Source organism: Pongo pygmaeus, chromosome 5 (genome assembly GCF_028885625.2).
Source record: "Pongo pygmaeus isolate AG05252 chromosome 5, NHGRI_mPonPyg2-v2.0_pri, whole genome shotgun sequence".
Classification (NCBI taxonomy): domain Eukaryota; kingdom Metazoa; phylum Chordata; class Mammalia; order Primates; family Hominidae; genus Pongo; species Pongo pygmaeus.
This window is the reverse complement of record NC_072378.2, coordinates 39,377,776-39,401,021: the sequence shown is the minus strand read 5'-3', so window position 1 is coordinate 39,401,021 and position 23,246 is coordinate 39,377,776. Positions and strand designations below refer to the sequence as shown.

The 23,246-nt window shown below is 42.8% G+C and overlaps 1 protein-coding gene across 1 annotated transcript in view; it reads right to left on the bottom strand.

Moving 5' to 3' along the window:
- Positions 1–3,016: 3,016 nt before the first annotated feature.
- Positions 3,017–23,246, bottom strand: part of DNAH8 (dynein axonemal heavy chain 8) — a 311,999-nt gene continuing 291,769 nt past the window's right edge. The window contains exons 90-93 of the mRNA XM_054492591.2: positions 21,456–21,608; positions 21,186–21,375; positions 7,163–7,284; positions 3,017–3,704 (exon numbers count right to left, since the gene is read on the bottom strand). Of these exons, the coding sequence (XP_054348566.2) occupies positions 3,417–3,704; positions 7,163–7,284; positions 21,186–21,375; positions 21,456–21,608 (753 nt within the window). The 3' untranslated portion in view covers positions 3,017–3,416. The remainder of the gene's footprint in view (positions 3,705–7,162; positions 7,285–21,185; positions 21,376–21,455; positions 21,609–23,246) is intronic.

The window sequence follows — 23,246 nt, the reverse complement described above, 5'->3', positions numbered from 1 at the left end:
ACAATAAACTGCATACATTTAAAGTGTACAAGTTGATAAGTTTTGACACCCATGAAACTATGACCACTATCAAGAGAATGAACATATCTGTCACCCACCTTCCAACATTTTCTCCTGCCCCTTTGTAACCTCTTTCTCCTGCTCCCTTCCTTCCCAGTCAAGCTCTGATCTGCTTTCTGTCACTGTTGGTTAATTTGCATTTTCTAGAATTTTACATAAACAAAATTATACATTGTGTAGTCCTTTTTTGGTCTTACTTCTTTCACTCAGCGTAATTGAGATTCATCCAGCTTTAGCATGCATCCTCGATAGTTTGTTTCTTTTTCTTGCAGAGCAGTATTCAATTGCAGTTATATACCATATTTTTTTCATTCATTTACCTGTTGATGGGCATTTGGATTGTTTCCAATTGTTGGCTCTTCCAATAAAGCTTCTATGAGCACTGGAATATATGTCTTTGTATGGACATACACTTTCATTTCTCTAGGGTAATACCTAAGAGCGAAATGTCTGGGTCATATGGTAACTTATGTTTTACTCTTAAGAAACTGCCCAACAATTGTTTTCCAAAATGGCTGTACCATTTGACAGTGCCTCCATAGCCATGTATGAAACTTCCAGTTGTTCCACACAAGAGGCTTTTCTTTGATAAGGTAATCAAAGGATGGTGAGAATGTGTGTGATTTTTTCAGAGAACATCAAGAACATCAGATAGTCAGAGTAGCAGAAGCAATTGAGCAAGTTGAGAGATGGGACGGGTGATAAAGCAGAAATTTTGTTTGAGGCCAGCTCCTAGAAGGCTTTGGTATTTGGAAAGTACATTCCAGGCAATGGAAACTCATTGAAGGTTCCATCTTCTGTCTCTGGACGTTCCATGAGGTTTCCCACCTTTAGACCGTTCTCTCCCTCATGCTGCTCCCTTCCTTCGAACACACCCATCTGCTGTGTTGCTAATATCTATGAAAAGTTCAAGACCCAGCTGAAATGCTACCTTGTCTTCAAGTTCATCCTCAACCCTGAGTTTCCTTCACCATTCCTTTGAACTTCACCCATGGTCCTGAGTCACCTTGTGCCTCCAATTATGGTGAGTCCCCTATTCATCTGAGGTCTCTAGTGGCAGAGATGGTGGCTCGTTCATGCAACATCACCCACAAGACCAATCCCTTTAGGAAGATGTATCTCTCTACACGTTTCTTTTGGTTTTATTTTTATGCAAAGTCCAAACTAAAGGAACATTTTGAATCAAGGAAGGTATAAATCTCATTGCTCATTTTGCCAAGAGCAAAATGAGAAGATGTGGACTGATTCCAAGGAAGAAGAATAATTACTTTTCTTCTCTCCCAGCTTCATTGGCTTAATCATTTCGTCCTCTATCCTTTGCTCCTTTGTGCGCACCAGGTCTCCCTCACTCAAGTGGGGCAAATTATGTAATTAGTGAAAGAGCAACAATTTTGCAGGGAAAATGGTTATGTGCTTATGGAAGTTCAATTAATGTCAATTAAAATGTCCAAGAAAACCATTTACTGGGCCTAGAGGAAGAAAGCAGAACTGGACCCTGGCAGAACTAAGGATAGCTGAGAAGCACTGACCGTAAAGAAGACCATTTTGAGGCCCTGCTCAGGTGCCTGGTGCCCATCCTTGCTGGACCTTAATGCCCATCTCTCTCTCTCTTCTGTGTTAACATAGTCCAAAGTAACCAGCAACAGCAGAGAGTGCCCAGGAAATGGCACATGTGTGACTTTAACTGGTCTCATCAATGATCTTTGCCAGATTTACACCTTCTTCACCTCTTTTCCCAGTTTTCCACAAGACATTCAAGTCATTAGAGAACACTGAACATAATTGTTATTCTTGGAAAACCTATCATGATATCCAGGGGTTTCGACTATCCATTTGCCTTCAATTGTTTTAGCAGCTGGACAGGGCTATCAATAAAACATGTGTGTTTGATTTTGGAACGTGCAGCTTGGTTTGCTATAATGTCGTGGTGTTTAACTTTCTCTGTGTCCACCCAGACTGACAGGTGCTTCCAAATTCTAGCCTCAGTTCAGGAGGACATTCTTTCTCAAGAATGCCATCCTTACTTTAGTGTATGTATTGGCCAAGGAAAGTGCTGAAACACTTGAGCCAGGGGCTTGGCTGCTTTATTTTTAAAACTGCCTTTATTTTTTTAAAGTTCTATGGTTTTGACATTGAATCAATATCAGGAAAATACCAGAGGCCACTGCTACAATTTGCATTTCATAATGTGTTTTGTACTGCTTGAAAGTACACTAGACTGTGGCAGAGTTTTCTCTGGGGTCTTTTCTGTAAACCTTACCTGGGCTACTGCTTGGTTGCCTGGTTTTGTTTGTCATCAGCATCTCTGATCAAGGTGGCAGAAGGATGAGAGGGAAACAAGGCAACTTGAAACATTCCCTCCTTCAGAATAGACAGAAGGAATGAAGCTCGTGCATTTAGCTGTGGGCAGGCACAAGGATTCTAGATGAGAAGACTGGTAGAGACACTTCTTCACTGTCCTGAAGCTGCATGAGCATTCAGTATAGGACCCCATCTGTTTTGTTAAATTGACAATTTCCTTTAGCAGGAAATCAAGGTTCAAACTGAGTTTTAGACTAGCTACAGAATAAGAAATAGCTTCACTTTTTAAAGACTTTGCTTTTTAAGACATTCAGCATGTAACCTAATTTCATTTGATAGGTTTGTTTTTCCCTTCTCCATTTGCTGCCTAGAAATGTGTTTCATTATCTCCTGCAGAATTGGAGTTGGGAGGGAGAGCTGGAGAGTCTAAGTTCTCTGGGCCTCAAAAGCAGTAAAAATTAAAATAAAACAACATAAAATAAAATTAAAATAAATCACAAGAACGGCCATCCCAGTGGATTTTCTGTCTTAAACACTTCATACTGAATAGCTGTACTACTGAGGAGTACTGGCTGGATCTCTTCAGTTTCCATTTCAGAAGCACAGAGAGAATACCAAACTCAAAAGAACAAAAGATAACACGTTAGCACAAACATAGACATGGCTAGATTTTATTCAGGGGAAATTGGTACCTACTTGAGGGAAAAGTTTACAACTACTAGGCTCTTTTTAGGATGTCACATATCAACACTTTCAAATTTTTAAAATTCAGAGCTTCCAAAGTGTTCTAACATCCAAACAGGGTTTTATCTTTAAAAAGTAATTATAATGAAATATGATTTCCCAGGATAAAAAGCATTCATTTAGAGTGATCTTTTTGAATACTGATATGTAAGGAAAACACACACACACTAGCAATTTTAGAACATCAACTTTTTAATGTAGAAAGAGTAATTAAGTAATTACTGGGGAGAAAAGACACGCACATCACTGAGTCCCTCAATAGCACAGGCTGTCTATGTGGGTTCTGGTGCCCTCAGCAGATGGAAATGAACTTACTTGATGTCACACAAAAGGGCCACTCCTCTCAGGATCCAGTGATCCGGGGACAACACTGTTCGCAAATATACCACAGTGATGAAGGTCAAATCAGTTCGCCTGGGTTTCTTGTAAATAGGACACACATACAGCTTGGGGTCCTTGGGTGCCGTGGAGTTAATGGCAAAGATGTGGAGCACGGGTAACTGCGTGAAGAGTACCTTGGGGGTGGATTCCGTGAGCTTCCCATTCCGTCTGTCCCAGGCTGCTCCATCCATGTACAGCCCATAAATATACACACCTTCCTGGAAGAGTCAAGCATAAGGTAACAGGATTTATTTTTTAAACTACGTGCTGCAAAATTAGTCATAAAGGCTGTCAGTCTGGAAATAAAACACACACCAGTCTTAAAACACTACCAGAGGGAGAAAGCATCACTGGGCACACTGCATTCGTGAAATACTGAGCCCAGTTTTCTCCTGCAGCCTGTGTTGAGGCTATGAGTGCTGTAGAAATGTTCGTGTTTGTTATTAGTTATTTAAGTGTGGGGGTGGCCTCCCTGAGCAACAGGCTTAGCCGGTAGCACCAGATCACCTCTACAGGGAGGTGAAAGTCTCTGAGAGGTCTGGTTTGAGTTGGTGGAAGGTGGGAGCATGGAACAGGATCTGGAGCTGCTGTCATGTGGGATCTCAGCCTGGCCCTGGCCAAGCCAACCTGTGTCTCAACTTCATCTCAGTCACAGGATGAGGTGAGGTTTCCACAGCCAGGCCCAGCTAGTGGGAGAGTCAGAGCACCCCCAGAGGCCAGGCATGGTAGAGTCAGGGGAATCATGGCAGGGGCAGCATCTGGCCACCCTCCCCAGTGTCTCTCTCATACAATAGGCCCTACCCTGGGAGTCCTCATCGTTAAATCAGGGAGATAAGATGCATAGGTGCAGAAAAAATTTTTTAAAGATATGAATTGAATAGCAGCACACACTTGTTACTGGGAGTGCCCGGTGAACTGTTCTGGGGGGTGAGGGCGGTGACTTCTGAGGCAAGGTCCCTGTGGCTGGAGTGCTCAGGGGCCTCTGTAGAGGAGATGGCCTTGATGGTCCTTGATGGGCTTGCAGCAAGGGGCTGTGTTTGGAAAGAAAGAGGAGAGAGCATAGGCATCACAGGCAGGAGTAACACTACAAAGAAAGGCAGGGCGGGCCAGAAAAGCCCCAGTATTTCCTTTATCAGAGGGCTCAATAGTAGTAAAAGAAGTCAGGGCTTGACCGTGGAAGGATCTGGGTGCTAAGCTGAACAGTTTAAACTGGATCCTGTAGGCAGTGGGGAGCCACAGAACATGTACTCACTGAAAAAAGAAAGGCTGAAGGAGAATCACAGGGGAGGCTCCAACAATCATGCCAGCTCACCAAATAGAAAAATGTAGAGGATGGTGACCATTTTTCCATCTCCAGTGAGGATCGGATCAGGGGAAGTAAATGCTGATTAGAATGAAAGACAGTAAGATTCATTGCAGAGTGTTTTCTGGAATCCCCCTGTGTGGGCTCACCGTGTGAGGACCATGTTTTTTGAAGCAAAAACAGAGGCACATGATTTGACAGTAAAACCATGGGCAGTCCCAGAAAATCAGGACATATGGTTACCATCATTAACTCAGTGGGTGACAATCAACTACATGAATAATGGGACCACTTAAAAGCCATCGTATGGTAAATTGTATCCCTCTCCAGGGTGCTTTCAGTCTCAGAACTTTAAAAAGTCAGTGAGAAGGTGTGGTAGATAGAATAGTGTCACCCAAAACTTCATGTCCACCCAGAACCTTGGAATGTAATTATTTGGAAATAGAGACTTTGCAAAGTATGCTTAGATAAGGACATACTGAATTAAGGTAGGTCCTAAATCCAATGTGATTGGTAACTTTATAAGAAGAGGAGAGGACACAGATATATATATACTTATATAGATGAATGTGAGAATGGAGGCAGAGATTGTAATGATGAAGGAAAGCCAAAGATTGTCAGTAACCACCAGAGGCTAAGAGAGAAGCTTAGAACAAGATTTTCCCTTGGGGCCTCCAGTAGAAACCAACCCTACCCTGATTTGACTTCTGGCCTCCTAAGTAGTGAGAGAATATATCTCTGTTGTTTTTAGCCACCCAAGGTAATGATACTTTGTTATGACAGCCTTTGGAAAGGAACACAGATTTTGATTCCAGGAAGCAGGATGCTGCGGTAACAAATGCCTACAGATGTGGAAGGAATTCTGGAATTGCATAATGGGGAGAGGCTGGAGGAATTGTGAAACTGCCTAAAAGAGATTGTTGGTGGGAACCTGGAGGTTAAGGTGCTTCTGGTGAGGCCTCAGACAGGAATGTGGAAGATAATACTGGAAACTGAAGGAAAGGTGGCCCTCGTTATAAGGTGGCAGGGAACTTGGCTAGAACTTGGAAATCATCTAGTCCAGCCCCCTTACTTGACAAATGAGGGAATGAAAATCAGAGAGAGGGAAAGGGAGACTGATTTATCGAGAGTCTACGTGGGGTCCAGCACCACACCTAAATGATCACATTTAAATCTTCACAACTACCTTTTTCTAAAATTTATTTATTTATTTGAGACAGAGTCTCGCTCTGTCACCCAGGCTGGAGTGCAGTGGCAGGATCTCAGTTCACTGCAACCTCTGCCTCCTGTATTCAAGCGATCCTCCCACCTCAGCCTCCCAAGTAGCTGGGACATTGCAGGTGCCCGCCACCACCCCAGGCTAAGTTTTGTATTTTTAGTAGAGACGGGTTTCACCATGTTGGCCAGGCTGGTCTCGAACTCCTGACCTCAAGTGATCTTCCCGCCTTGGCCTCCCAAAGTGCTGGGATTACAGGCGTGAGCCACCGTGCCTGGCCACAACTCCTTTAATAAGGTTGAATTATCATGCTCATTTTGCAGATGAAGATGTGAAGACTCACAAAAGTTAAAGAATTTGCCCACATTCATTGAGCAGATCAGTATCCAGGAAGTGGGGGCTCTTCCCCCAGCCATGTTCCTTTCCACTCAAAGGGGACACCCCTGGAACTGGCCCCTGACTCCAACCTGCTAGTTCCCTTCATCTCTGCTGCCCTCAGCACTGCTCTGCTGCCTACAGTAGAATCTGTGAGTGGCCCACAGCAGTAGCTGGAGATGTGTAGAAAAGCCTTATTTATTTATTTATCAAGACAGGGTCTCACTCTGTCACCCAGGCTGGAGTCTGGTGGTGTGATCACTGCTTACTGCAGCCTCAACCTCCGGGGCTCAAGCAATCCTCCCATCTCATCCTCCCAAGTAGCTGGGACTACAGATGTGTGCCATCACGACTGGCTAGTTTTTGTTTGTTTGTTAGTTTGTTTGTTTTTGGCAGAGACAGGGTCTCCCTGTGTTGCCTAGGCTGGTCTTGAACTCCTGGGCTCAAGCGATCCTCCTGCCTCAGCCTCCCAAAGTGCTAGGATTATAGGCATGAGCCACCGCACCTGGCCAAAAAGCCTTTTTAGCAAACACAAGTATAACTTGTAATTTTGTAGAAATGTAGTCTACGGAGTTCTAAGAGCTCATTAGACCTTGTCATTAATCTTCCACTCTGGCAGATGGGGGAGGCTTTGGCACTGATGTCTTCTGGTTATGACGGAGGGAACCCTCACTGCAAAGCAAATGGACCTAACCAAGGCACTTATAGCTCAGTTTTAAGCAGAACTTGAAATTTCAGCTCTGGCTCCAGAACGGTCCCTGCTATTCCCCAGCAATGCCTACCCCAGGGGGTGACGTGATCTCCTCCTTGGTCTGTCTCAGAACTTCATTGTGGATGGTCACAGTGTCCAGTGCCCAGCCTTTGTGGGCACGGGTCACTTCTTGCCTCATTGCTGTGAGGAAGCCTTAAAGAAAAAAAGAAGAGATGTTGACGCCTTGTTGCAATCTGCTTTTAAAAACAAGAAGGAAGCAATGTTAAGTGTTACTTGCTTATCAATCTCCAAACTACACATCCGTCTCAAAAGGAGTTGAGGCCAAACCCCAGGGGAGACATTTCTCTCAGTGTTTCCTTTCTGTGGGGACCCGCAGTGAGCTAAATCTTTCTCGCCTGCTGACAGCAGGAAAGCAGTACCGTTTATACTTCAAACTGGGCCTTGGTTTGAAACTCTCCTGAGATTTCAGCTGCTCAAGTCTTAAAGGCTTGTAACCCAATTCTAGCTCACAGTCTCTACTTGAAAATATAATATCGAGGAATAAGATCGGAATGGTGAAATATTCTGAGAATAGCATTCCAATTAGACTTGAATCAAACCATTATCAAGCTTCTATTTGCTATAATGGAACAATTTCATTTAGTCTAGGGAAATAAGGCATAATGCCAAAATAGAAAACCTGACTTTCGATTTGACCAAAAAAAGCAATCACCCTGGAAAGGAAAGCTACATATTTTAATGTGCATAATACAGTGATTTTAAGACAATACGCGGTTCTGTACACTGTGGCTTTTCTTTAAAGTTAGTATTTCAAACCATGCCATTCAATTCAATAAGATAAGCCTTTCTTGGAGACTAACAATCAATGTTAGAAAAAAATACCCTAAACTTCAAACTGGACTTCAAAACCTTAAGAAAACATATTTATGATCTACATATTTTATTTTGGCCTCCATGTAAATATTAAAAATCATAAAGCTCTCCAAGGAGTAAAATTTTATAATGTGCGTGTTCCTGCTACTCCTAGATTAGTGAGCTCTGAGAACCAAACCAGCACATACCAATGTATGCACAAAACAACACAAAAGTGAACATCTTATCAGGTTTGAATGGGAGTTGGGGGAGGGGAGAGTTGCAAGGCATAATTATAAGCACTGAGTCGAGATCCCCTGGAGTTGGAAAGAAAGAACAGGTCCTAGCTTGGCTTTACTGAGTCAAGTTCTCCTCATTATTAAATGAGACACTTGGAGAGGCACTCATATGGTCATGCTTTCATTCCTCTGTCAAATCTTGCTGAAGTGGCCACCATGTACCAAGCCCTGTACTACGTGGGATGACCACAAAGATGAAGAGGCCATCCATGGGCCCCACATTCAAGGAGCTCAGTCCAGAGGGAGTGTGGGGGAGGCTGGACATTGACACAACGTTGTCATTATGAACAAAGGTGTGAACAAAGTTAACTACTCGGGAAGACAACTCAGGGAAAGCATAATTGAGAAGATGAAGGGGAAGGTGACTCTTGAGAGCTACATAGGAGTTTGCCAGATGGGGCAATTCCAGGTAAAGGAACAGCACATGCACACACATGGATGGCTGAGACAGTGTGGAGTCAGTGACAGCAGATAAGGTTAGAACAAAGATAGAAGAGTGATTTTTCAAGGTCAGAGTTTGGACTTAAGTCTGTGGATGGAGAGAAGCCACTGAAAATTTAAATAAAAATTCAAATGGTTTGGCTTTATTTGCATCTTGAAACGTTTACTCGGAGCACCCACTAAAATAGGATTAGGTGTGGTAAAGAAGGGCCTTTGCACTAACCCAAAAGAAGAGTTGACCAATCAATCAAAGCAGCTGAGTGAAGGACTTTTATAGAAGATTCTTTTAAAGCTATAGTTTCATGAAACCGAGTGCCTAGTAGGAAAGACTGGTTTTATGATACAAAATGTTAAGTATAGGAGGCAGGAAATGTAGTGGAAATTTGTCTGGCAGCAATGGCTGGTGAATGCCTGTGCTCTATATGGAGTCACTTGAGGGGATTTGATCAGCATGTGATTACGTTGACTTCCTTTTTTTATTATTTTAGAGACAGGGTCTTGCTATGTTACTCAGGCTGGTCTCAAACTCTTGGGCTCAAGTGATCCTCCCACCTCAGCCTCTGGAGTAGCTGGGATTACAGATGCGAGCCAATGTGCCAGGCAACTTCCATTTTAAACATCCAGGCTCCCATACTTTAGCAGTAAAACATGTGGTGTGTTTTCCAGTCAATGGTATATACGACAAAAATAATAAAACCCAATTCTCCATTCTAAGGCACTCCATGAAAATGTCATTTTCACCATTCAACATTCAGTGTGCATCCATGTATTAGACACTGTATATCCTAGTAGGGTTTTCTGGACTTGGAATTAAATCAACCCTATTTTATGATGTTTTAAGATTCATTACTGATCTATGAATCTACAAGGTCATAATGTACAAGGCATGAATCCTGGTCTTAACCATCCATTTGCACAAGTTGAATAATTAAATTTTCCTATAACATTTAAAGTTCCAGCTAAACTGCAAATTTGACCTCACTCCTTGTGGCACTCAAGACAATGTCATAGGTGCCAGAGGAGGATAGAGCTGGATTCTCGCTTATTTAGCACAACTGCTTCAAAGACTTCAGTCATCATCAGAGTTCTGAAAAACTCTAGTGCGAATAAGGAGACATCATGTCTTATCTTCTCCCTAATGGGGAGAGGCGCTCCCTAATGGGAATGATGTTGGCCAGCTGACTTCAGCCATAAGTCTCCTAATGCTTAGGAATGCCAGGAGGTGGACTCTAGAACACACTTATGTTACCTTGTACTATTAAGAAAGGAAAATGTTAAATATATTTGCAGTCTGAGAGTGGAGATAGGAAACGTTAATGGGCCATTCCCATGTTCAGAGAACGTAGAGAAGATAAATGTCCTTTCAAGTCTTGATCATTTTGTTTCTGCTTCCTAAAAAGAGCATGACCCTTGCGGCACTCAAAGGGTAGCAAATCCAATGAACTGTTTATTACTGAATTTAAAAAATGAATGGCCATCTTTCTTGTAGATGGATAACAAGTCTAATGGAATGAAAAGCTGATTTTTTGAAGCCTGTATAATTTTTAAAGACTATTGATAAATTTTTCTTTGTAAGAGCTTGAAAGCAGTACTTTTGTTTTGGCGCAATTTAGTTTTTTGTTTGTTTGTTTTGTTTTGTTTGTTTTTTAGACGGAGTCTCGCTCTGTCGCCCAGGCTGGAGTGCAATGGCGCGATCTCCACTCACTGCAAGCTCCACCTCCCGGGTTCACACCACTCTCCTGCCTCAGCCTCCCGAGTAGCTGGGACTACAGGCGCCCGCCACCATGCCCAGCTAATTTTTTGTATTTTTTAGTAGAGACGGGGTTTCACTGTGTTAGCCAGGATGGTCTCGATATCCTGACCTTGTGATCTGCCCACCTCGGCCTCCCAAAGTGCTGGGATTACAGGCATGAGCCACTGCGCCCCTGGCTGGCACAATTTAGTTTTAATAATTCCTAAACCAAATTTCAATCATCAGTGGTGGAAAAATGATTCCTCTGTTCATATGTTTAACTCCAAAGGCAGAAACAAAAAGTTGGGGAAAATCTTCAACAATAGTAACCTTCTATTCTTGATGAGATTAAACCACCCACATGAAAACAGGTGATTTGATTATTTAAACATCGAGTTACATGTGGTCTAAATCAGATGCTTTAAAAAAAATTCTTCCCCCTCAAACCCATAAAGCATAATGAATTCTTAAAACACTTGTCAAGCTTGTTCTTTTTAAAAAACTCACAAGTTTGAAACATGTATCTAAAATACAATTTATAAAATGCTTAATCTGCCAATTCTGGAGCCCACAGTGCAGGGTGGGGTGGGGGTAGGCAGCTGCCCACTACACCAGCAGAGCAAGACTGCAGGGGTGTGGCCCTCCCTCCCAGGCCCTTCTGTTCAGACACCCAAGGGGAACATGTGCACCCCTGGGATCACATGACCAGAAAACAAGACCCCAGAGGTTTCTTGAGTCTCTGCTTACCAGAGAAGCTGAGTGCAGCCCTGCCAGCCCATCCCTGAGCAAGGCACCCCCAGATGGGACAAAGCAAGGTATGGCTCGACTGGGCAGGGCAGGGCAGGGCAGGGCAGGGCTGGGCAGGCAGGTGGGCTCTGGAAGGGGAGGATGGTAGCAGACAAGGTGTTGCCTCCTGCCTGCAGGTGGGGAGCACCCTGATTGAGTGGGCTAAGAAGGGTTAGTCACCAAGCCTGGACCCCCCCAGCTCCTTTGCTTATAGGCTGATATCAGAGTAGTGACTCATGGGAAGCAGTTATCTGGAAAGTCTGAGGACTGGTCCATACGGTCAGGGAGGAGCTGGGGGAAGAGGACAGTACCGTGAAGGCAGATAAAAAGGTAGCAGCCTCAGATTTCTGCATCCCCATGGGGTTTGCCAACCCAAAGCCTGCAGCTTACTTCATAAAGAGAAGGAAAAAAAAAGCACTTAATGAAAGTTATAGACAGCTACCCCCCACTTACCCCCACACACAAAATCCAAATGATTTTTTCATCTCCCCTCTGGCCTCCTCCCAATACAATACAGTTTCCTGTTTTCTTTCTTTTTAAAAATTCCCTTTTAAGCTAGGATTATACTTTGGAAACTCAGGTCTAAAGTAACACTTGTTATGTGTCCATTCCTATAATAGTAGTAATCCAACAGTTCAACACACTAACGGCTGTTGTTTGACTTGTGCAATCAGCTGGCTTAAAGAAAGCTGAAGAATGCTTTAAGTATCATTTCATACAAGGTCTTAGAAAAGGTGAAAGAAATAACTAATCAGGAAGATTGCTCTTCTCAAATTTATAAGGAGTTGGTTGGCATTTTGTAATGATTTATACTAAAAATAAGCAACATTTTCTTTTCTTTAATAAATGAACTGGTCCTTACTCAATAGGCCTTAGGCTGTGCAGTATTTCCTGTCTAATCAGTTTCTAAGCTTCCCAGTAGCGTCTTTGAAGATGAGGAGAAATGATGTTCCTGCCATGAGTTTACGACAGGCAGTTTTTCCCCCAAATGAGAAGCAAATGTAGTTCATTGGTAAATTAAACAAAAGGTCAGAAATCATTAAACGAAGATAGGGTTGGTCAACCCAGTTGAATAAAAATGCACCAAGCACCTTTCCCAGTTCTTTGCTGTAAGGCAGGGACCTTAAACTGCTGAAAATTAGAGACACCCAGGAATCTTCCAAAACTCCCAATTCCCAAGTCACAGCTCAGATCAATAAAATCAGAATCTCTGGAGGTGGAACCCAGGTGCCAGCTTTGTTTTAAGGCAGGGCTTCTCAGACCTTAATGTTCATGGGAATCACCTGAGGAGGGGGATGTACTAAAAGTGCACGTTCTGATTCAGTAGGTAGATCAAGAGTGGGGCCTGAAATTCTGCATTTCAATCAAGCTCCCAGGTGATACAGATGCTGCTGGCTGGGTAGCAAAGGTCCAAGGTCACTCATTAGAATGACCAAGGAAGCTTTTCAGAAAGTTTATTGCCACCAACAGTGTGACAGCATTCCTATTTCTCCACAGCCATTGTGAAAGACAGTGTGGCAATTCCTCAAGGATCTAGAACCAGAAACACCATTTGACCCAGCAATCCCATTACTAGGTATATACCCAAAGGAATACAAATCATTCTGCTATAAAGACACATGCACACGTATGTTTATTGCAGCACTACTTATAATAGCAAAGACATGGAACCAACCCAAATGTCCATCAATGATAGACTGGATAAAGAAAATGTGGTACATATACACCATGGAATACCATGCAGCCATAAAGAGGAACGAGATCATGTCCTTTGCAGGGACATGAATGAAGCTAGAAGCCATCATCCTCGGCAAACTAACACAGGAATAGAAAACCAAACACCACATGTTCTCACTCACAAGTGAGAGTTGAACAATGAGAACACATGGACACAGGGAGGGGAACACACACACTGAGGCCTATTGGTGGGGGAAGGGGAGGGAGAGCATTAAGACAAATAGCTGATGCATGCGGGGCTTAAAACCTAGATGATAGGTGCAGCAAACCACCATGACACACGTATACTTATGTAACAAACCTGCACGTTCTGCACATGTATCCCAGAACTTAAAGTAAAATAAAAAAGAAAAGAAAAGAAAATTGATCGTGTGGACTCTAGAGGGCTCAGCCCTAGAGATTCTGATATACTTGTTCTGGGGCCCCAGGCAGTAGTATGCGTTAAAAGCTCCCCAGGTGATTTTACTGTAGAGGCAGGTGTGAGAACCACTGCCCTGTAAAAAGCTCTGCAGACAAGTCATTGACAGTCACTGATCCACAGTTGTTTTAAGAACAAGTTTGACAAGTGGGAAGACTACAGGCACAATATTAAGAAGACTGTCACTAGTACAAGCTGACTCTTTCCAGGGACCCTTGAGACACACACCTTCTCTGAAATAACCAATCCAGGACATAATTGGCTCCAGTAAAACTTCAGTATAAACGGGTGAGTTGGGATTACCTGTCTTAGCAAGGCTGGGATCAGCTAAACCCATTTAAAAATGTAATTCCGGCCCTGAACTATCTTTTCCTTGAGCTAGTTTATGCTTCCTTTCCCTTTAACCAACCTCCCACTTCCCCCATCTCTCCCAAACCTTTCCACTGTTCCCTCTGTTGACAAACTCTCACATTTTCCACCTTTTCACAGAATGTTCTTTCCACCTTCCGCCAGGTTGCCCTGGCTCAACCCTAAAGACCTTGCCCTTTCCAACTGTTCCTCCACCCTTTATGGGAATTTCTGCTGCATTGACAACCACAGCCTCTGGCCACATGTCCCTCCTCTCATTGTCCTTGCCATATACCCAACTGCTGCGACCCATTAAGCACTCTGAAAACACCTGGGTCTCTCCAGTACCCCATTCAGCATCTGACCTCTCAGACCTTTGGCCTCATCATTTCTTATGACCTTCTCCTCAACTCCATCCCTTTTCTTCATTTCCTTCCCTGTTTGGTTCAGATCCATCCTTTTCATCTCTTGCCTGGCAAAACCACAATCCCAGATGAATCCAAATGTCCCCCCTCTCTCACATCTATACCAGGCTGCTGAATGAAACTAGAAACCATCACACAGCCACCATCACCACAGTTCACCATCAAGAGCCTCAACAGAATTCTCAAGGCCACTTATCAGTCCTTCCCTGTCCCCTTCATCTGCCCTCTTTCTCAAACTTCTGCCACTCTTTTAAAAATCTCTCCACCAACACCTTCTTGCTTTCAAGAGGACCTCGCCTCCTGCTTCAGACAGAGAGTAGAAAGCTTCAGATGGGAATGCCCTTAACTTCTTGCCAGCAAGCCTACCTATGCTCCATCACCATGAGCATCTATGCCCTCTCCTTCCTTAGTACTCTTGTTACAGTGTGCAAGGTGCTGCCTGCCTGGAGCACATTTCTCCACCTGTGAGTGCTGTGTCCACCTCCTCCTGCCTCTTTTACCTCCTCCCTGGGATTATTGAGCTCTCTCTCCCTCCCTCATCCCTCCCACAACCCCCTATCTATCTTTCTCTCTCCTTCCCACCAGTATTTGGACAGGTTTAAGCCTCTCCTATCACTAAAAGAGAAAGAAAGAAAACTTTTTATTCTTATATCTACTCCTCCAATTTGCCTCTCCTCTTCCCAGCCAAATGTCTTGAGAGAATTATCCATGTTATCCATATTCACCCCGTCTCCATTTCCTCGTTTCACTCACATACCCCCAAATCAGACTCCTGCACCTCCCCACCTATTCCACTGAGACTTCTGCCAACGGTCTTCTTGTTGAAAAATCCATCTGGCCATTTTTGGCCCATCCTACTTGCCCTCTTGGAGCACCTGCCACTACTTACTTACTACTCTCCTTCTCCTTGCCTTCCATGACACCATGCTGTCCTGGTTTCCCTCTTCCACACTGTTTGACATGAGGAGCCCATTCACAAGAGTCCAGGTGACCTGAAGGATGGTGCACAAGCACATTCAGCAGAATCCTGGCAAGGATGACTCAGGAGGAAGATGGGCAGATCACGGCTCTGGTGACCTTCGCAGGAGGATGAAATTCCTACTTGGCGGGTGGAAGTGAGGAATGAGCATGCTACAGTGGGACATTAGATGAGCCAGTCATAGGCTGAGGTCATCAACGAGAGGGCCGAGGCCAAGGACAGAAGTTGCCGAGAAGAGCACACAAAGTGAGCTCTGACGTAGGAAGAGATCAGAGGAGGCGCATGGATGGAAACCAAGGCATGAGAGTTTTCAGAGTCGGCATTCTAGCTGTAGTCAAGGGCAATGATGTCATCAGGGAGGTTGTTAGATATGAGGGCCATGGAGAGAGCAGTTTCAGCACAGTGATGGAGCCTGGCCAGATTACAAAGGACTGGGTGGTTGCTAAGGAAGGTAAACACATGCAGAGACTGGAATTACAAGAGATGTGGTTGTGTCTAAGGCCAGTGCGTAAAAGCTGCTCACACAAAAAGTCAAGGAGGACGGGTTGTTATTCACTCAGAGGCATTTCTATAGTTCTGTGATTTGGGGACAGGGCAGGTTAGTGCTATCACTCATGTTGAAGTTTAGGACCTTGAGGTCCACTCACCTAGATTTCCCAAGATGTTTAAGGGTAGCTCTCATTCATCAAACAGTGGCACTGGGGCATGCTTGGAATTGCTATTAGATTAGAAGCTATCCCCAAGTCCCTTCCAATCCTAAAGTTCCATTAGTCCTTGGCACACTTTCCCACCTCCACAAACAACAGACTTTTATAACTCTTCAAGACAAGCATTCAGAGATTGTAGCTAGTTGATGATGTTTCCCTGAAAACACACACACAGGCAAAAGGTCGTAGATTATTTTTATAGAAATGCAAGATAACAGGACAAAAATGATCCATCTCTTTGATCCAGCAGAATTGCCTCTAACTGAAAAATCTTGATTTGCATTATGGAAGAAGTTGTCACTGATATCTGACACAACAGACTGGCATGGCTTGTCAAGACACTGAGAAAAAAATAACAGAAAAAAGTGGGCACAATTTGGCATCTAAATGGCATCAAGCTCCAGATTGAGCTAAACATTCAGAAAATAACGGGACTGCATGGTTCAATCTACTACAGAGGTGTGAGACCTGGGGAACACGCTCAGCCTCTGCCTCCATTTCATTAGCAGCCCCTGTGAGTCATAGCTAACATCAAATGGCAAAGCATGGCTATCAATTAAGATGTTCTGAAAGGCAGTCAATACCCTGGCCTGAAGTCAGGATCATTACAACTCACATTCTTTGGGTTTAAACACATCCCTACACACAGCACAGACATGTACACACACTTTCAAGCTCATGCACCACAATCTAAATCATGTTACACAATGCGCTGAAAAGGCGCACCTATGGGAAAAACAGACCAGGGCCATCCTTTGCAACCCCCGAGAAAAACAATCTTAAATAATGTGGGAAGATGTGCACCAACAATTGCTGGGAAAACCCAGTGGAGCACAAAGGTTCCCCTGGCCTGAGTAATCTGCCAGGAGACAAATCCACACACAGAAAAAAGCTGCACATTGAAAAAACTATCACAGGGTCACATATATAGAGAGCTTGACTATTTTAATCATCCAGTCTAATTGCCACATGGTTGAGCTCGTCAATTGCTACAGAAATGATTGTGAGGGGTGCTGAAAATGCCAGATGAGCTCCACGGTGGCTGACTCAGCCTCTTCAAATATGACAGACAAAATATCAGGCCACCCATAAGGCAAACAGCAGTGCTACAAACAGCAGAAGCTCGGGCGCTGACCAGGGGCAAGCAAAGCGTGTCACTTGTCCTTGAGGTAGCACGGACCTCAAAGTCACTTAGGCCTGTGGAGCAGTCACCAGACAGACAATGAGGGAAACACACTAAACAGCATCAGATGCCACATTGCATTATAAAATTATAAACATTAGCAATCGTACGTGAATAAAGCCTTTGCAGGTATTCTATAGTCTTCTTTATGGTCTAGGTGATTTTGATTACTGTATATATATTTGTGACAAAACTATGGCCTTTATGCAAACTGCATTGTGTTTTACTTAACTATGTAGGGGTTTCTTTTGTTTTTTGTTTTTTGTTTTTTGTTTTTTTGAGATGGAGTCTGGCTGTGTTGCCCAGGCTGGAATGCAGTGGCACGATCTCGGCCCACTGCAAGCTCAACCTCCCGGGTTCACGCCATTCTCCTGCCTCAGCCTCCTGAGTACCTGGACTACAGGTGCCTGCCACCACATCTGGCTAATTTTTTGTATTTTTAGTAGAGACGGGGTTTCACCTTGTTAGACAGGATGGTCTCAATCTCCGGACCTCGTGATCTGCCAGTCTCAGCCTCCCAAAGTGCTGGGATTACAGGCGTGAGCCACCGCGCCCTGCCTATGTAGGGTTTTTTTTTAAAGCCATTTACTTAAATGTTTTGAACCAAAGAAAGAAATTATTTCATTGAAGAGGACTGAGTTAGAGGACATAAAACCCAGGAGATACATTCATGTTGGGAAATCAACTGTTGATGTCAAATAGTGTCCAGCGAGGCTTCCAGTTGGAAAGGACTCTATCTGTTTGCACACTGCCTGGGAACATGTATGGAGTGGCTGTAATCTTTATTTGCCAGATTTGGCCAAGTGAGGTGGAACAGAAAGTAATTTGTCCCTCATGTCAAGAGAATGAAAAGAGAGCGGAGAAGTGATTAGTGTGCAGGAAGAGATGACTTCCAGTCTTCTGTGCGACTAACCGAAAGCAGTCATGGATAAGGGTGTGTGTGCGTTTGTGTGTAAAGGGTAGGATGTTTGAATAAGTTAGGGCTTTCCAAGACATGGAGAGACCTGAGAGAAAGAATCAAAGTCTAACTTGAAAGCAGAACTGAAGAAAAGGGAAAAGATGAGTATTATTAACAAATGAAGGAAAGTAAGGCATTAACTGAAATGTGATGTATTAGTCCATTTTCACACTGCTATAAAGACGTACCCAAAACTGGGTAATTTATGAAGGAATGAGGTTTAAATGGACTCAGCTCTGCATGGCTGGGGATGCCTCAAGAAACTTACAATCATGGCAGAAGGGGAAGCAGGCACGTTTTACATGGAGGCAGGAGAGAGACAGTGAAGGAGGAACTGCCAAACACTTATTAAACCATCAGATCTTGTGAGAACTCACTCACTATCGTGAAAGCAGCATGGGGAAAACCACCTCCATGATCCAATCACTGGGATTACAATTTGAGATGAGTTTTGGGTGGGGACGCAGAGCCAAACCATATCATGTGAATCTACATTTGTATTTCTTTAAGTATTGTTCGGCTTTGTAACATTTCTTAACAAACATTAACAATTAAAGATTAGTTCATATTAACACTTTGCTTTTTAAAGTTATATTTTGAATGAAAAAAAATCACTGAAAAAAATTATGTGCATTCGTGACTATGGAAAGCCAGGGATGAACCAACTCCACTCCCTTGGTTTCTAAATATCAAAGATACACTCAATAATCTCAAACTTTGAAAATCATTGGTCCTTACACCTCTCCCAACTCCAAGTCTGCCAACACACCTCTCCAGTGCTCCCTGTCTCTCTGCCCTACCTGTCCCTCTCCCAATGTTCCCTGTTTTGTACCTTGCCTCCAGCCTACATTGTCCCTCCTTGCTCTCTCAGAGACCCCCATTTAATCACTCCATCAAATCTGTTCCCTCCTTGGCACCTGGTTAAGGTCCCAGGCCCTCTTCCTTGGACCTGGCAAGAGTCTCATTGCACTGGGCCTCTATATTCCAGTCCATCACTTGCCTTCTCTTGGGATTACCTTCTGATATACAGCGCCAACCCCTGAGGCCCCGGAAGACTTTTCGTACTCCAGCCTCATTCCCCACTACCCCCAGCCTTGCTCCTGAGCCCTGGCCACACTGGTCTCCCTGTTCCCCTGAACAAGACTTGTTTTTGCTCAGGCCTCTTCCTGGAAAGCACCCGCTCTTTTTTTGGCATCCCTGCTTCTGCAAACCCTACTCACTGCTTCCTGTGTGAAGCTCTTGGCAGAATTAATCTCTCTGTCCTCTGGGCTACCATGGCACTTAGTTCTCACACAGTGGGGCACTTATCACATTATATTAAGGTTGCTGATGTGTCTGTCTTACCAACCAGATTATAGGCTCCTTTAGGGCAGGAACCAAGTCTCAAATCTCTCTTCATTGAAAGTACCTAGCAGTGGGGCTGGCAAATGGGAGGTGGTCAAACAATCCTTATTAAGTTAAATGCTATTACTTCAGGTTCCCCAGCCAGAAATTACCTGATGACAACTTACTCAAATTGAGGCTCATACGGAAGAAAGAGACTCATAAGTAGACACACAAAATCTGAGACCCATAATAAAAACTGTTCCTCCCCTAACTCAATGGAAATTCTGGGAGAAAAATAGATAAGTGAAATCTGGGGGCTGCCCTTTACAACTCTAAAGGCTACGGACTTTATAAAATACTATGTATAATTTGATATGTTTATAGAAATCACCATGGTTAGTGTTTCAAATTTAAACATTTTTAAGGTATTGGAAAATGCATACAGTGAATGAATGTATGTATACAGAGGACAATTAAACGCATATTTTTCATGTATAATATTGATCAAAGTATGCTTTATACAAAAAAACCCTGCACAAATCATCACTATACAGCAATATCAAGGAATTTTCACCAAGGGAATGCAGCCACATAACCAGTATCCAGATCTAGAAACGAAACATTCCTGGGCCCCAGAAGTCCCTTGTGCCTTCTCTCTCTCTTTCTTTCTCTCTCTCTCTCTTTTTTTTAGATAGGGTCTCACGCTGTTGCCTAGGCTTGAAGTGCAATGGTGCAATTACGGCTCACTGCAATCTTGATCTCCCAGGCTCAGGTGATCCTCCCATCTCAGCCTCCCAAGTAGCTGGGACTACAGGCACATGCCACCACACCCAGCTAATTTTTATATTTTTTGTAGAGACAGGGTTTTACCATGTTGCCCCACTGGTCTTAAACTCTTAGGCTCAAGCAATTTGCCCACCTTGGCCTCCCAAAGTGCTGGGATTACAGGCATGAGCCATCGCTCCTGGCCCTTTGTGCCTTTTTCTAATCACTGCCCTCCTTCTACAGTCATTATCCCGACTTTGAACACTATAGAACCATTGTGCCTGTTCTTATTCTTTGCATAAATGGAACCATACCACATGTAATGTTTTCTGTTTGGTTTCCTTTACTCAACATTATTTTATGAGATGCACCTATATTGCTACAAGAAACAATAATTCATCCTAAATCTGTAAGTGTGAATGTTTCTAAAATTTTATTACAGATGGAGCCATAAGCTGCTGAACCATAAGGAATCCAACATTCCTTCATTTTCACCAACAATTACTCGAAGTAAAACTATCCATATTTTAGTAAGACAAAAAGGTGTCATGTTCCTGAACCTTACAAACTCTATGACATCAAGCCATTAACTTTCTCAGTAAACATTTCTAGAAGGAAGGAATAAACGAAGCAGAATTATAAAACACTCTTTCAGGAAAAAAGAAAAAGAAAACTAGAAAACTGAGTGGGGGAAGACCCCCCTGAAGTTCTCTGAATACTTTTGTCACAATCATTTTTGAAATCATCTAATTTTCTAAACCCTAGGAACAATTTTGGCATCTTTTGGTGCTTCATTTTTGACATTTCACAAACATTTAAAAACTGTATGTTAGAGAGGAACTTCTTTTTACTCTTTCATGTGTCCTAACCCCAGACACATGGTTTGCTGAAGTTGGTGAAAAGAAAAAGGAAGAGTTTTGCTACCACATTGTAAAGAACTGATAGGAAGAGCTTCAGATTGAATTTGTAAAACAAATACAGAAGAATTATTTGTGTTCTTTCGCCTTTGAGTGGCTATGTGCAGCACCCAGCAAGCTACAGCTCCATATTGTTTTATATGGTATACATTTATCACATGATGCTACTATCCAACAACACACAAATTCCAAGTTTGCCAAATCTCCTATGAGAACATACCTTGGGGATTAAAGAAACCAGTCATCCAAAACACATTAGGCCTCCCTTCAAATATCCACGTAGAAAACTGAGCATTTCTTTCCAAAAGTTCAGTGAACCAGAAGCCCAGTGTGGACGAATCCCAAGACACTCTTTTCCAGAGCTGAGGTATACGAGCATCATACATGTTGTCCAGAGCATCTCTCAGGTTCTGGAGAAGAAAAAATTAAAACATATGAATAAGAAACATCAACAAAGAAGGAAATGCCTACCGATGTAATAACAGCTCACCTCACTCATAATGATTGTTCCTTCAATGGCCAATTTTAGATCACTCAGGCTACTGCGGAGTATTGAAATGACTCTTTGCATTCTGTCAATTTCTTGTCTAAGAAATATGTTCATTGAATTAAGATGGCCCATCTTTATCAAACGAGATTTCACCTAAAACAAAGTAAACAATGCAATAAAGGAGATTTTCTCATCTGTCATTTCTCTTCCAATGACCTCTTCTTTCTCAATTCTTTTTCTTCCTCTAGATGTATCTCTACCAGCCCAAATGAACTCTAAAATATGTCTTGCAGAACCAAACTTGCCATTAAACTTTCCATTTCCTGGGTTTCCAAAACTACTGTTTAACTAAAATGATATTTATTTCTTACTAATTGTACTTAGCTAATAATTGGAAATGTACTTTAAAGAGCTGAAATAAAATTGTACCTTTTTCTCCTTTCACATGATTAAGTACTGGGTGTCAGTTAGATATTCTTTTTGCAACCTAACCTTCATAGGAGTACAGTGGAATTTTTTTCTTCATTATGTTTGCAGAGTTATTAGAAATGTCATAGAAAATTAATACAGCAAAAATCTTTACAGAGCAGTTACCAACATATATGATTAGCTATAGTTTCCAAAGATCATTGTTGCCTTAGCTATGACAGCTAAAGAGAGCCTTTCCTAATCCAATCAATGAAAATATTTGATTTTGTGGGAAAGCCAGTTAAATATCTGTCATTTGTTCCTTTTGATGTATCACTTATTGACTATTTTGAAGAGATCAGTACAAAAGCCTCTGGTTGTGGGAACAATAAAATATGACGATTATTGGAAAACAAGCCAATACAATATACACATTTCAATTTGGTGACATACGCCCAACAAAAGATTGACTACAAATACTGGCAGGAACACATAAAGGGATTTGAACTTTCTGCTGGCCACAATCAAAGAGATGCCAGAATCGAAGGAACAAGGACGGGACACATGGAGTGGGAGAGAACTCAAAGTGAGGTATCAATCCAAAGGATCACAGGAGGTCAGGAACTGCAGGATTCCCTGCCAGAGATGCCCACTGCCCCCTCATAAAGCCTGGAATGTTAGAGATGGGTGGGCTTCAGAGTCATCTGAACCATTCTCCTCCTTTTATAGGACAGGCCTCTAGTATGGTGCAGAAGTTTCCTTTCAGCAAGGGACACCCCTGTTTACTGCAATTGGGTTGTTTCTAGTGAGTGAAAGAGGAAGACGGAAAGCACAAAAAGGGAAGGAGATATAACACTGAGCACAGATATAAAATAGGCAGCCTGAATAGGACTACCTATGTGGGTGGAGCAAACTATATTAAAATCAGTCAAGCATGCTAGTGGAGGTCCCTAACCCAGTCCGACGTAGCAACCTTCAGCTACTCTTCAGAATTCTTGGTTCTAGAGCCTACATTTTTGCAGCCTCCAGTGCCTCATTCTCATCTCCATCCCAAGTCCTTCAACCTCCAGTGGCTGAATAGCATATGTATATGCTATACATACATACATACATACGTGTGTGTGTATATATATAAATTATATCTATATATAATTCCCTTTAAATCAATCCATCTCAAGAGTGGAAATTCACTCTTAAGGAAAACGGAAATTATAGAAATACTTTTGCAACCCCATGAGTGGAAAATAAAGCTCAGGTATTGACTACAGTATCAAATCAACAGCCCAGGTATCTCTAGTATATCAACAGTTTCAAACAAATCACCTTGTCCTGCTTAGGGTTTTAAAAGGGAAACTTTACTTGAGCTAGAGACATGCTTAGAAA